Source organism: Myodes glareolus, chromosome 19, assembly GCF_982192425.1.
Source record: "Myodes glareolus chromosome 19, mMyoGla1.1, whole genome shotgun sequence".
In the NCBI taxonomy this organism is placed as follows: Eukaryota; Metazoa; Chordata; class Mammalia; order Rodentia; family Cricetidae; genus Myodes; species Myodes glareolus.
This window is the reverse complement of record NC_142044.1, coordinates 66,483,544-66,495,879: the sequence shown is the minus strand read 5'-3', so window position 1 is coordinate 66,495,879 and position 12,336 is coordinate 66,483,544. Positions and strand designations below refer to the sequence as shown.

General features: G+C 48.1%; 1 protein-coding gene across 4 annotated transcripts; it reads left to right on the top strand.

The window, feature by feature from the left end:
- Positions 1 to 193: 193 nt before the first annotated feature.
- Positions 194 to 11,964, top strand: Smug1 (single-strand-selective monofunctional uracil-DNA glycosylase 1). 4 transcript variants are annotated; one of them, XM_085678677.2, is made up of 5 exons: positions 194 to 402; positions 682 to 848; positions 6,587 to 6,834; positions 7,468 to 7,790; positions 8,731 to 11,964. In XM_085678677.2, exons 4-5 carry the CDS (start codon positions 7,479 to 7,481, stop codon positions 9,283 to 9,285), a joined length of 867 nt encoding a protein of 288 aa, XP_085534803.2. In that variant the 5' UTR covers positions 194 to 402; positions 682 to 848; positions 6,587 to 6,834; positions 7,468 to 7,478; the 3' UTR covers positions 9,286 to 11,964. The 4 variants fall into 4 exon arrangements, with proteins under 4 accessions (XP_085534803.2, XP_085534802.2, XP_048305644.2 ...); XM_085678676.2 differs by having other exon boundaries at positions 6,583 to 6,834; XM_048449687.3 differs by lacking the exon at positions 6,587 to 6,834 and having other exon boundaries at positions 196 to 402.
- Positions 11,965 to 12,336: the final 372 nt, after the last annotated feature.

Here is a 12,336-nt window from a genome sequence, read left to right as displayed (position 1 = left end):
CCAGGTGGGCTGCATCAGCAGGAGTCACTTTGGGTGGGCACACTTTGGAACACATAGAAGGGTTTTCTCTCCAGGGTCTCACTGTGTAGCCCAGACTGGCTTTCAACACATGTCTTTCTGTTTCAGTCACTCAAGTGGTTGAATTACAGGTATGTGCCACCACGCCAGCCATACTAGCTTCCAGTTCTGCCTTTCTGAAAACTGGGCATCCATCTTCTACCTTCAGACATCATGGAAACTGGGCTGAGGACCTTGGTTTGCTGATCTTTCCATCTCCGAGGCTCTCCAGCGTACAGACTGAAGGTTCCATATGACTGCGAGCATATTTCCACATCTCCTCACAGAGACAGAAGAATGCTTTTGGTGCTGCTTCTATGGAGAACTCCAAACCAAGTCAAAATGGTGAAGTTGTGGATTTGAACGCTAATGGTAATGGGGATGTTCATTGTCAGAGTAGGGGATGGGAGAAATGCCTCCTTGGATGTTATGCACACAGTAATGACCCATGGAGGGCTGCGGAGGTGAGGTGTCATAACTTGGGAGAGTAGGGGGCGCTGGGAAGGGTCTCTGGTGGGTGAGGGATTAGGTATGGCTGGAGAGTCCAGATTGTTGTGAATGAAGTGACCTTTAACTTCCAAGAGATCTTGGATGTAAATCATATTATTAAACTACAATCCCCAGCGACCCGTGGAACTCATTTATCGAGTTTTCCGGTGATTTGGGCATTTCCGGCGGAAGCGGACGCTGCTAGCCATTCTTCTAATTTAAATGCTGTTGACTACGACTTCCAGTGTCCTTTGCGCCGGAACGAAGAAAGGAAGCGGAAGCTGCATGGGGAGCTGCCGCAGGTGAGGAAGTAGGGGGCTGGATCTCAGCGCCGGGCGGAGGGGCTCGCGGGCTCGGGAGGGGTGGTTAAGCTACGGCGCCGAGATCTAAGGGGAACCCTAAGAGCCCTGCTGCGCTGTTAATTTTGGTTTAAATCCCGTGGATTCCTGGAGAGCCTAAAAGGAGCAGGGGCTAACTAGTGTCTTGGGCTCTTGTTTTTATTTTAGGTTTATTTATTTATATAACTTATACATTTGGGTGTTTTGTTTGCATGTACATCTACATACAGAAGAGGGCATTGGATCCTATAGGACTCGTTAGACTGTTGTGAGGCGCTTTGTGGGTGCTGGGAATTGAACTCAAGACCTTTGGAAGAACAACCAGTGTTCTTAACTTGCTGAGCCCTCTCTCTAGCCCACCGTGGCTTGGATTCTATTAAACTTCTTGGAGTTACTATCAGATAGACCGGATATGAGTATGAAGTTTATCCTCGATCACATAATCTCAGGGACTCCAGTTGTTTTTAAATGTAACTTGAAGTGCTTGACACGCTTTTTGAGCATCTGGGTTTTGACTTTTTGAGAAAAAAATTACATGTAGTCCAAATTGTCCACACTCTTGTTACCAGAGGAATACTCTCAATCTGATCTTTCTGTCTTTACTTCCTGAGTGCTGGACCTATAGGGATGTGGCTTCAAACCTTGTTTATGTTGGGGGATTGAACCCCAAGGCTTTGTATAGCCTAGGTAAGCACTCCACTGACTTGCAGCATCAGCCCATTGAACGGATGGTGACTATGTAGAACTGCTAGGCTTCCTCTTAGTGCTCTGGGAATGTTTTGTCTGGGAGAGTAAAGCTTAGATTATATTGTATTTCAGCTTGTTTGTCTGTCTTTTTAGTTCATGGTTTACCCAGAGCCTGTCTTACTTTTTATTCATTTTGGATTTCTTCTCCCAGCAAGAGACTGACATGTAGGAACTCATACATATCTAAAAGATAAACAAGTCAACAGCTGGTGGTAGGAGATGGAATAAGAGCTTAAATGACTTGTACAAGAGAACCTTCTTAGATGTCTCAGCTGGTAGGGCGCTTGCCGTCACACCTGGTGACCTGAGTTTGATCCTCAGACCCTTGACTGTAGAAGTACAAGTTGTCTCTGACCACATGTGTGCTGTGGATGCCCGCTCTCTCCAGCAAATAAATAAATAAATAAATAAATAAATAAATAAATAAATAAAGTTAAGGGAGAGAACAGCCAGGGCTAGAATTCAAGTTAGCTGTCTTTTAGCCTGTGATGGGACTGGGCTTTGGAAACTGAACAGTGAAAAGGAGGTCTTGTCACTTTTCTGTGTGCCCATCCGTGCTGCCTTCAGCACCTAAGAGCAATCCCTGGCGCCGGTTCTTCTAATACTGGTTCTGCATAGGGAAGTGCAAAGCAAAGCAAGGTCCCAGAAAACACAGTTCACGTCACCATTTTCAGCTTTCCAGAATGTCCTGGATGCCTGTCTGCACAACTCAGTTTCAGATTTCAGACCTGGTGTGATGGTGACACACGCAGGTTCCTAGCACTTAGGAGCTGGAGGCAGGAAGACTGTCACAAGTGTGAGGTTAGGCTGGTCTCCATCTTGAGTTTCATGACAGCCAAGACCATATAGTGAGACTTTATCCCAAAACTTATAAGGTAAAATTAAAGTACAGCCAGGCGGTGGCGCAAGCCTTTAATCCAGCACTCAGGAGGCAGGGGCAGGCAGGTCTCTGCGAATTCAAGGTCAGCCTGGTCTACATAGCGAGTTTCAGAACAGCTGGATAGTTTACACAGAGAAACCCTGTCTTGAAAAACCAAACAAAAAATGAAGAAGAAGAGAGACAGCTCATGATGTAGCTTAGTGATAGAGTACCTGCCTAGCCTGTTCATAGGCCGGACTCGTTCTCCCACACTGGGTTTGTGGGGTGGTGACAGGAGCCCATCAGGAACAGCTCATTAGGGATCAGGGCAGCTCTGTGGTAAAGTGCTTGCTTGGCCCCAGGGCTCCACTCTAACATGGGAGAAACAAAAGTGCATTGTTGGAAGGTCACTTTAAACAAGGTTGATAAAGTGGAAGTGGATAGAGCCGGGCAGGGGTTACTGAATACTAAGGCCCAGGACCTTTTAGGTGTGGCAAGGAATTGAACAGAGCCTGGATCCTGGTCTCCTTTACTCTGGCTGGGGAGGCAAAGGGTCAGTACCCAGTGACTCTCAACCTTCACCAGGGCATCTGAATTGCTTTGTTCAAGATACATATGTCTTGGCTTCACAGCCAGCTTCCTGTGTGTGGTATGCCAGGCAGTTATTGCTGTGATAGACACCTGAGAACAGCACGAGAGAGGAAAGGTAGATTTTGGCTCACAATGCAGAGGCTCCATTCTCTGGCTCCAGGTTTGTGCTGAGGTAGGGCATCATGGGGGAAAGGTGGATATAGGGCAAACCTGCTCATTTTATGTCAGCCAGGAAGCGGGGGGAGGGGTGCAGGAGGGAGAGAGAGAGAGAGACAGGACAGACCCTCAGAGACACCCCCGAGGTCCTGCTTCCTCCATTGGGCTTCACTTCCAATGGCCTGTGGGATTAGCTTCCTCGTTTACTCAGGGTCTCTCAGTAGCGCCATTGGCTCCGGACCAAACCTTCAACATTTTATAATCCTAGCTTGTAGGGTGGGGCTGGGCTCTGAGAATGTTTCAGTGCATTGAAGGAGATAGTTTGAGCTTCATCTTGAAGGATGAGTTTGAACTGGATGTGGGTCACCTTCTTGTCTGCTGGTTGATGTCCTGGTTAACTCAGTCATAATTGGTTGGGTTTCTAAAAATGACCTGTGCAGTTTTGGGAATTGAAGTGGGTGAAGCATTTTGAAAGTGAGTGGAATGGCCAGGTCCAAGCACTGGTTGTGCGTAGACGTGAGGGCAGGGTTGTTGTTTAGAAGGCTCGCTGCTGCATTTCTTTCCCTCTTCCCATTCAAATACAGCGTTATGAAGTGGGTATTATTATCCTTCACAGTCAGATGTGAAAACCTGACGTTCTGGCCGTGGCTGCATAGCTTATAAGAGTCTATTCAGAGTCTGGTAATCATCCTGTTCACCTCTGAGGACTCTTGAGTGTGGGAAAGAAGCTGGGCTGGGGTTAGGGACTTGTAGAATTAGTGGGGTGGCTGATCAAACCATCCAAGGCAAGATGGTGTGGGTGGTTAAGAGTGTAGCTTTGCGTCAGATAGTGTGGGTTCAAATCCCAACTTCATTACCTGGTAACTGCATGACCCTCGGCAACCTGCTGGATCTTGTTAAGCCTCAGTCTCCTGGCTTGCAACATGGGAACAATATTACCCACCTCATGGGGTTGTTATGAAGATCAATGGGGCGTACCTGGTGGAGAGCAATTGCTTACCACCTGGAAGCTGCTGTAATTAGCCCTCCCAAGTCTCTGGGCTGTGACTATGCACCTGCATCTCATTCGTCAGTACAGCATTTCCAGGACATGCTCGTCCTGGACGGACTGGCTTGTTACAGATGTCATTGGAGAGAAAGGATGCCAGTAGATGTGTCCTGACAGTGTTGCTGGGCCTGGTTCAGGCTTTAATCCCAGCACTTAAGGAATGGAGGCAAGCCAATGAAATGGCTCAGGAGGTAAAGGTGCTTGTTACCAAGGCTGAAGACCTGAGCTCAGTCCCTGGGATCCACATGGTGGACAGTGACAGTAGGCCTCTGTGAGTTGTCTTCCGTAGGTTTGTTACAACACATGTATCCTAAACACATGCATAAAAATATGATTTTATATGTTTACCAGAACCGGGCAGTGGTGGTGCATGTTTTTAATCACAGTACTCAGGAGGCACAGGCAGGCGGATTTTGAGGCCAATCCTATCTACAGAGTGAGTTCCAGAACAACCAGGGCTACACAGAGAAACCCTGTCTCTAAAAAATATAACTAAAGCCAAGCAAGCAAGCAAGCAAACAAACAAAAAAAGAAGTGGAGGCAGGAGGATCAGGAGTTTATGACCATTATCAGCTACATAGCAAGTTTGAGACCAATATGGGTTTCGTGTGACCCTATCTCAATAAATAAATAAGGAAAAGTCCAGAGATTTGACCTTGTGGTTAAGAGCATGTACTGTTCCTAGTACCCACCTAAGTGCACAGCTTCCTGTGACCCCAGTTCCAGGAGATCCAGTGCCGCCTTCTGACTTCCTTGACCACCACACATATGTGGCATACATTCATGTAGGCACACGCGAAGATAAATTTTTTTCTTCTCTGGGGGTTGGTGGTTGATTTTTTTTTTCCTGAGACAGTTTCTCTGTGTAGCTTTAGCTGTCTTGGAACTCGCCCTGTAGACCATGCTGGCCTCAGACTCAGAGATCCACTTTGTCTCCGTCTCCTGAGTGTTGGAATTAAAGGCATGTGGTTGGCTTCCTTCCTTCCTTCCTTCCTTCCTTCCTTCCTTCCTTCCTTCCTTCCTTCCTTCCTTCTTTCTTTCTTTCTTTCTTTCTTTCTTTCTTTCTTTCTTTCTTTCTTGTTTTAGACAGTCTCCTACATAGCACTAGCTATGTAGACCAGGTTGGCCTCAAACTCACAGAGATGTGCTAGGATTATAGGCATTAACACCATGCTTGAAACAACAAAAAAAATTTTTTTAAAGAAAAGAAATATACCTAACCCCCCAAAAATAGAGAAAAGAAATCTATTCAGTAGCCGTGCCTGGTTTTTTGTAGGCTGAGTTCCTTATTCTTATTCCCGAGGCTAAGGCAACAGGATCACAAGTTCAGGGCCAACCTAGACTACAGGGTAAACTCACAGCCAGCTTGAGTAATTTAGTGAGATGTATCACTCACCATCTAAATGAAAAAGGGTTTAGGACTGTAGATTAGTAGTAAAGCGCTTGCCTAGCATGGTGAGAACTCAGGTTTAACCCTCGGGAGAGAGGCAGAAAGGAGAAAAGGAGAAGGAAACGTGCTGTGTGTTCAGCGTGGCCTGAGAACGGGTGGCTCAGGCCTCATCTGATGAGAGGTTTGGGATGGGGTGCTATTATGGTATTACCAACTTGACAGGGTCTGGGTCACTTTGAAGATGAATCTCTGGGCATGTCTGAGGGTTTCTAATTAGGTTAACTGAGGTAAGAGAATCTAAACTTAAAGTGTGGCACCATCCCATGGGGCCGTGGGCTGTCCTAGCCTTTCTGTTGCTGGGATAAAACACCATTGCCAAAAGCAAGTAGGGGAGGAAAGGGTTTGTTTTAACTTGGTGTTTCACATTGTCAAAGGACGTCAGGACAGGAACTCAGTGTAGGAACCTAGAGGCAGGAACTGAAGCAGGAACCATGGAGGGGTGATCCTTACTGGGCTGTTCCTATAGCTTGCCCAGTCTGCTTTGTTTCTTTCTTTCTTTCTTTCTTTCTTTCTTTCTTTCTTTCTTTCTTTCTCTCTCTCTCTCTCTTTCTCTCTCTTTCTTTCTTTCTTTCATTTGAACACCATAGATACATGTTCAGGATTTTTTTTCAAAGATGAATTTTTTTAACTTACTTATTTTTATTTTGTGTACATTGGTGTTTTGCCTGCATGTGTGAGGGTGTTGGATCCTGGGGTTTCAGCCAGTTGTGAGCTGCCATGTGGGTGTTGGTAATTGAACTTGGGTCCTCTAGAAGAGCAGTCAGTGCTCTTAAATGCTGAGCCATCTCTCCAGCTCATTCATCTGCTTTCTCTCTCTCTCTTTGTCTCTCTTCTTTGGTTTTTCAAGATAGTGTTTCTCTGTAGCTTTGGAGCCTGTTCCAGAACTAGCTCTTGTAGACCAGGCTGGCCTCGAACTCACATCTTCCTACCTCTGCCTCCCGGAGTGCTGGGATTAAAAGCACATACCACCACTGCCTGGCTCAGTCTGCTTGCTTATAGCTCTTGGGATCAACAGCCCAGAGGCAGCGCTGCCTGTAGTGAGCTGCGTCCTTCCACATTGGTCATCAATCAAGAAAATGCACCACAAGCTTGCCCACAGGTCAGTCTGGCGGGGCACTTTCTCAAATTGAGGATCCATCTTCAGCATGACTTTAACTTGTATCAAGCTGACATAAAAGCAAACCAGGACAGCATAAAAAGGAGAGTTCTAGCCAGGTGTGGTAGCAGACACCTTTAGTCCCAGGTAGAATTGGGAGGAAGTCTGAGTTCAAGGCCAGCCTGGTCAGCACATTGAGCTCCAGGCTATTCAAGGTTACATAGTGAGGAGAGAGAGAGAGAGATATCTAGATCTAGTGGAATATAGGCATCCATCGCTTTCTGAGTTTCGACTATGACTGCAGTGTGATCAAGGATTCTATGCTCCTTCAGCTATGAAGGACTGTACTTTCTGAGGGCTGAAATGGATCCTCCCTTCCTTCAGCTGCTGTTGCAAGTACTTTGTCGCAGTGAGACAAGTAACTAATGTAGGATGCTTGATGTATCAGAAAAAGGGAAGACTCTGGAGGTGGGAGCAGAGGTCCCTTCATTCCCAGGAACTTGATTGAGCTTGTAGTAACTGACAGAGCTTCCAAGGGTCTCTTCTGAGCCAGGAAATGACAGTGAGAACCGCTGGCTAGTACAGATCCTAATACTGGGGTGAGCTTGAAGGAAACTCTGTCCACTTCTTTTCCAGGTAACAGTGGCATGGCTGTGTCCCAGACTTTCCTGCCCGGGCCTACCCATGAACCTGCAGGTGCTTTGATGGAGCCTCTGCCTTGCTCTCAGAGCTTGGCTGAGGGCTTCTTGGAGGAGGAGCTTCGGCTCAATGCCGAACTTCACCAGCTGCAGTTTCCAGAGCCCGTGGGTGTCATTTACAACCCAGTGGATTATGCTTGGGAGCCGCACCGCAACTACGTGACCCGCTACTGCCAAGGTCCCAAGGAAGTGCTCTTCCTGGGCATGAACCCAGGACCGTTTGGCATGGCCCAGACTGGGGTAAAGGCCTGGCTTCCTCTGGTGGGTGGTTCAGAGGTGGATGCTTGCCTGGGCCTGATGTAGAGGAAGATCATAGAATTGGCTGGGAGGTGGGTGGGCCACCCACTCCGTCTCCTGCAGAACATATATTGGTTCCTGTGGTCTCAAGCACTCTCCTTTCTTCTCTGTTCATAGTTAACCAAGCACATTAATGGTAGTCCCGTTTCCCCTGTGAGCACTCCACTAATTGCCTCTGAGAACCCTCCCTTCCGCCATCCTGCCCTATACCTTACTTTGCCGGATCTCCTTTGTCCCTAGAGTGGTTGGAGTCAGAAAAGAGGCTAGGCCTGCTGGATCCTCCCAGAACACTGACTGTGGGCAGAACGGGGGTATGGGAGCTGTTGGCCATCCTGGTGGCAAGCCCCTGAGTCTCCGAAAGGTTCATAACAGAGTCAGGCACAGGCCAGCCTGCTTTTCCTTAGGGATCTGGATGAGTGACTGTTTCAGCAGGGGTGTATTCCAGGTGGAGGAGGTAAAGAAGCCCCAGGGCAGAAGGCTCAATCGTTTTTATTGACCCCAGCCAACTGATGAAAGCTGATCAATGATGATCGATGGGAATGACAGCCTGGGGCCTGGGCTGGGAGGGCACCCAGAGATCAGTGCTCAGCCTGGCTTGTCTCCTGTCACCCTGGCCAGCTTTCTGTTTCAGGAGATCTGTCTGTCACCAGTATTAGAATCATGCCTGCTGTAGGGCCAAATGTCCCAGTGTTCTGCTTGTGTTTGGTCCTAGTGCCAGGAGAAAGCAGAGGCACATAGTTTTTGCTCGTCACAGTTCACAGTGGGGGAAACTGGAGGAAACATGGACAGGGGCAAACCACGGGCTGGGAGTCCCCACACAGACTTGATGGTGAAGGCGGGCGAGACCATCATGGCAGCCTGATCGTCTCCAGCTGGAATCACCTTGTCTCTCCTTCCCCCACAGGTACCTTTTGGGGAAGTGAATGTGGTCCGGGACTGGCTGGGCATTGGGGGCTCTGTGCTGACCCCTCCCCAAGAGCACCCTAAGAGACCAGTGTTGGGACTGGAGTGCACCCAGTCAGAGGTGAGCGGAGCCCGATTCTGGGGCCTCTTCCGGGCCCTCTGTGGACAGCCCCAAGTCTTCTTCCGGCATTGCTTTGTCCACAATCTGTGTCCTCTGCTCTTCTTGGCTCCCAGTGGACGAAACCTCACCCCAGCTGATCTGCCGGCTAAACAGCGGGAGCAGCTACTGGCGATCTGCGAAGCCGCCCTGCGCCGGCAGGTGCAGCGGCTAGGGGTGCGGCTGGTAGTGGGAGTGGGGCGACTGGCAGAGCAGCGGGCACGAAGAGCTCTAGCTGGGCTCGCTCCAGAGGTGCAGGTGGAGGGGCTCCTGCATCCCTCTCCGCGAAGCCCACAGGCTAACAAGGGCTGGGAGGCAGCAGCCAGGGAAAGACTCCAAGAATTGGGGCTCCTGCCTCTGCTAAGGAACGAGTGCACGACCAGGCCTAGCACACCTTAGAGATCACCTGATTACATGCAGGCTTTGCTGGGCTCCCTGTTGGAGGAAACGTTTTCAGCACTCTGGGCTTTTGTCTAATGCCAGGCAGACCCTGATCGCAGGGTGGGCAGCTCTTGTTCTGTACAGTGTCCACAGAGGGTGGGCCTTTGCACTCACCTGCCACATCATTTCCTCGGGGACCTCTGTGTGCAGAGGGTCCTAGATAGGGATGTCTGAGGTCATATTTGAAGTTTTGGAGGAAAGATAATTTTAATTTTAATCTTTCCTGTTTTGTTTTTATTGGCATTGTTTTTGGCACTGCCTCATATACACTAGGAAAGCTCATACTGTTCTACCTCAGACTTTTTGACACTAATTGTACATACTAGTGGGGTTCAGAGTGATGTTTCCACACATGCATTAAGTGTGTACTGATCGAGTCTGACCTCTCTTAATCTGTCCTCTCCACAGCTCCCCCTCCCCAACCAGAGGGCAATCTTTCTGGGATCCCTGCTCATCCTTACAGAACACTTTCCTCTAGCTGGCTGCTCTCCTTTCCTCCCAGGGACCAGGACAGACATCATGTTGAGAATGAGCTTCTGAGCCAGGTGTCCTGGCATACCCTTGTAATTCCAGCACTCAGAGACAGGAGGGTCAGGTTAGGCTCTATCTCAGAAACAAACAAACAAACAAACAAATAATAAAAAGTGAATTTCTTCAGGGAGACCGAGGTTGGATCCGAGGGACACTTATATGTTGCAGACTAGGAAAGATCTAGATCTTCATTCCCCTTCCCCCGTGAGGCCTGTGAACTTTTTTTTTTTTAAACCTCTCTCAGTTGGGCAGTGGTGGCACACACCTTTAAACCCAGCACTTGGAAGACAGAGGCAGGCGGATCTCTGAGTTCAAGGCCAGCCTGGTCTACACAGTGAGTTTCAGGACAGCCAGAGCTATACAGAGAAACCCTATCTTAAAAAATTAAAACTCCTGTTTTGTTTTTGTTATTGTTGTTTATTTGTTTTTAAAATTTGAAGCAAGGTCTCATTGTATTGGTCTGTAACTCATTGTGTAGACACGATCCAGCCTTGACCTCATAAGAAATCTTCCCACCTCTGCCCCGACTGCTGGGATTAAAAGAATAGGCCACCATATCCTGTTTCCTTCTGAATTTTGAGACAAGGTCTCACTGTGTAGTAATGGCTGTCCTGGCACTTTCTCTAAAGACCAACCTGGCAACAAACTTGTGGTGATCTTCTGCCTAAATGCTGGGATTATAGGCTTGTGCCACCCCGCCTGACCTGCTTATGAACAACTTGTCTAAGTCTCAAGATTCTCTGTAAGCTGGGTTCCTGCCTCCTGCCCCTGGTGTGAGGTGTGAGGACCGAGGGGACACTGCAGAGTGCTTTGCGAAGGGCGGACATGTGGTGCCCACCACACACTCTTCCTGCTTGCCTCCCTCTGAGCTGGCGTACCAGTACACTATGAGGGAATTCCCTGTCTGCTCTAAAGACCTTTGCTTACTGGGGAAGGACCAGTGTTACGAAAATCTGTGACTTTTCAGATTAAGCATTAAAGATCCCTAAGCCTTCTCGTGTTGGTTCTCTTTCCCTTGTGCACTTCATTGGCGGGAGAATGTTGGTTTTAGGACATTCCCTCCCTCCTTCTCTATCCACTGTTTGCAGAAACTTTATTTAGGTAGCTTGGGGAGGGGTATATGAAACTTCTAGCCAACCTAGCCAACCTGCAGGGGTTTTGATAGGGGGGCTGTCCAGTAGTTCATCAGGTACTTGGGGCACTGTTGGGGTTGATGGGGAGGCTGATGTCTCCTCTGTCTCTTAAGTGGTTGGTTAGGTGATCTGTGATAAGGGCTAGAGAGTAACCCACAGTGGGAGCGTAGGACCACCTTAATGAGGAGCATGTGGTCTCCTTATTTCCTGGGACTCAAGTCATCTCCAGCATTCTAAAAATTAGCAAGATTTTAATCAGCTGTCTCAGTTCCTGAGAGGGAACTTTGAGGTTTCCTCAACAATAGAAATGTCAGGGGGCTGGAGAGATGGCTCAGAGGTTAAGAGCACTGGCTGTTCTTCCTGAGGTCCTGAGTTCAATTCCCAGCAACCACATGGTGGCTCACAACCATCTGTAATGAGATCTGGTGACCTCTTCTGGCCTGCAGGCATAATGCAGGCAGAATACTGTATACTTAATAATAATAAAATAAATCTTAAAAAGCAATAGAAATGTCAGTATTATTCATGTCAGAACCTCAGAGCACAGCAGGGTTTGTTGAACTTGGACGCAGGATGGAGACCAGTCCCCTAGAAAGACCAGCTTTATGCTTTGATGGTTGTAACTTTGAAGGGTGATCTCAGCCTGAATGTCAGGGTGAGATAAGGCTAGAGATTGAGTTCAGCTGAGTGGTCCATGATCTCAACCAATTATACCTATATAGTGACCCTGACCAGAACTTTGTACACTGGTTTCTGCCAAGCTTGCTGGTTGGTGAACGCACGTATGTCTGTTTCTTTTTGGGTAGTTGGTGCTGGTTTGTGTATTTATTCATATTCTCTATGTGTCTTTTGGGAGTTCTGGGGACTGAACCCAGAGTTTTGTGGATGTACAGTGTTCACTGCTCTATCCCTAGTCTTTGATTTGTATTTGTGATAAAATATAATAAATAAATACAGTGTTTTTATTTCCTGAGTTTTGTTTTGCAAATTACTAAAGCTGAAGGGTTTCCAGGAAGACTTGTGTCTATAGCTAGTTGGGCAGAAATGCGCCTGCTATCTGAAGTGACGGCAGTCACGTTGCAGGGGGACCTCCCTAAGCTGGCAGAGTCTGCAGGCTCCAGATCCTCGTCATCACATGCGGTGGTCTCTGCTAAGGATGGACGATTGTGGTGGCATCGTGGAAGCTGCTGCATGCTTGCATGTTTGGCTGAGGTGGGGAGGAGAAGCCCTGGTGACGACAGTCTTGAAGACTGGGAAAATCAGAGCTTTTCCAGGGGTTAATGACGGGTCGGCCAGGTGAGAGAAAAAGTGAGAAATAAATCAGAGCCAGCTCATGAGGGCCTTG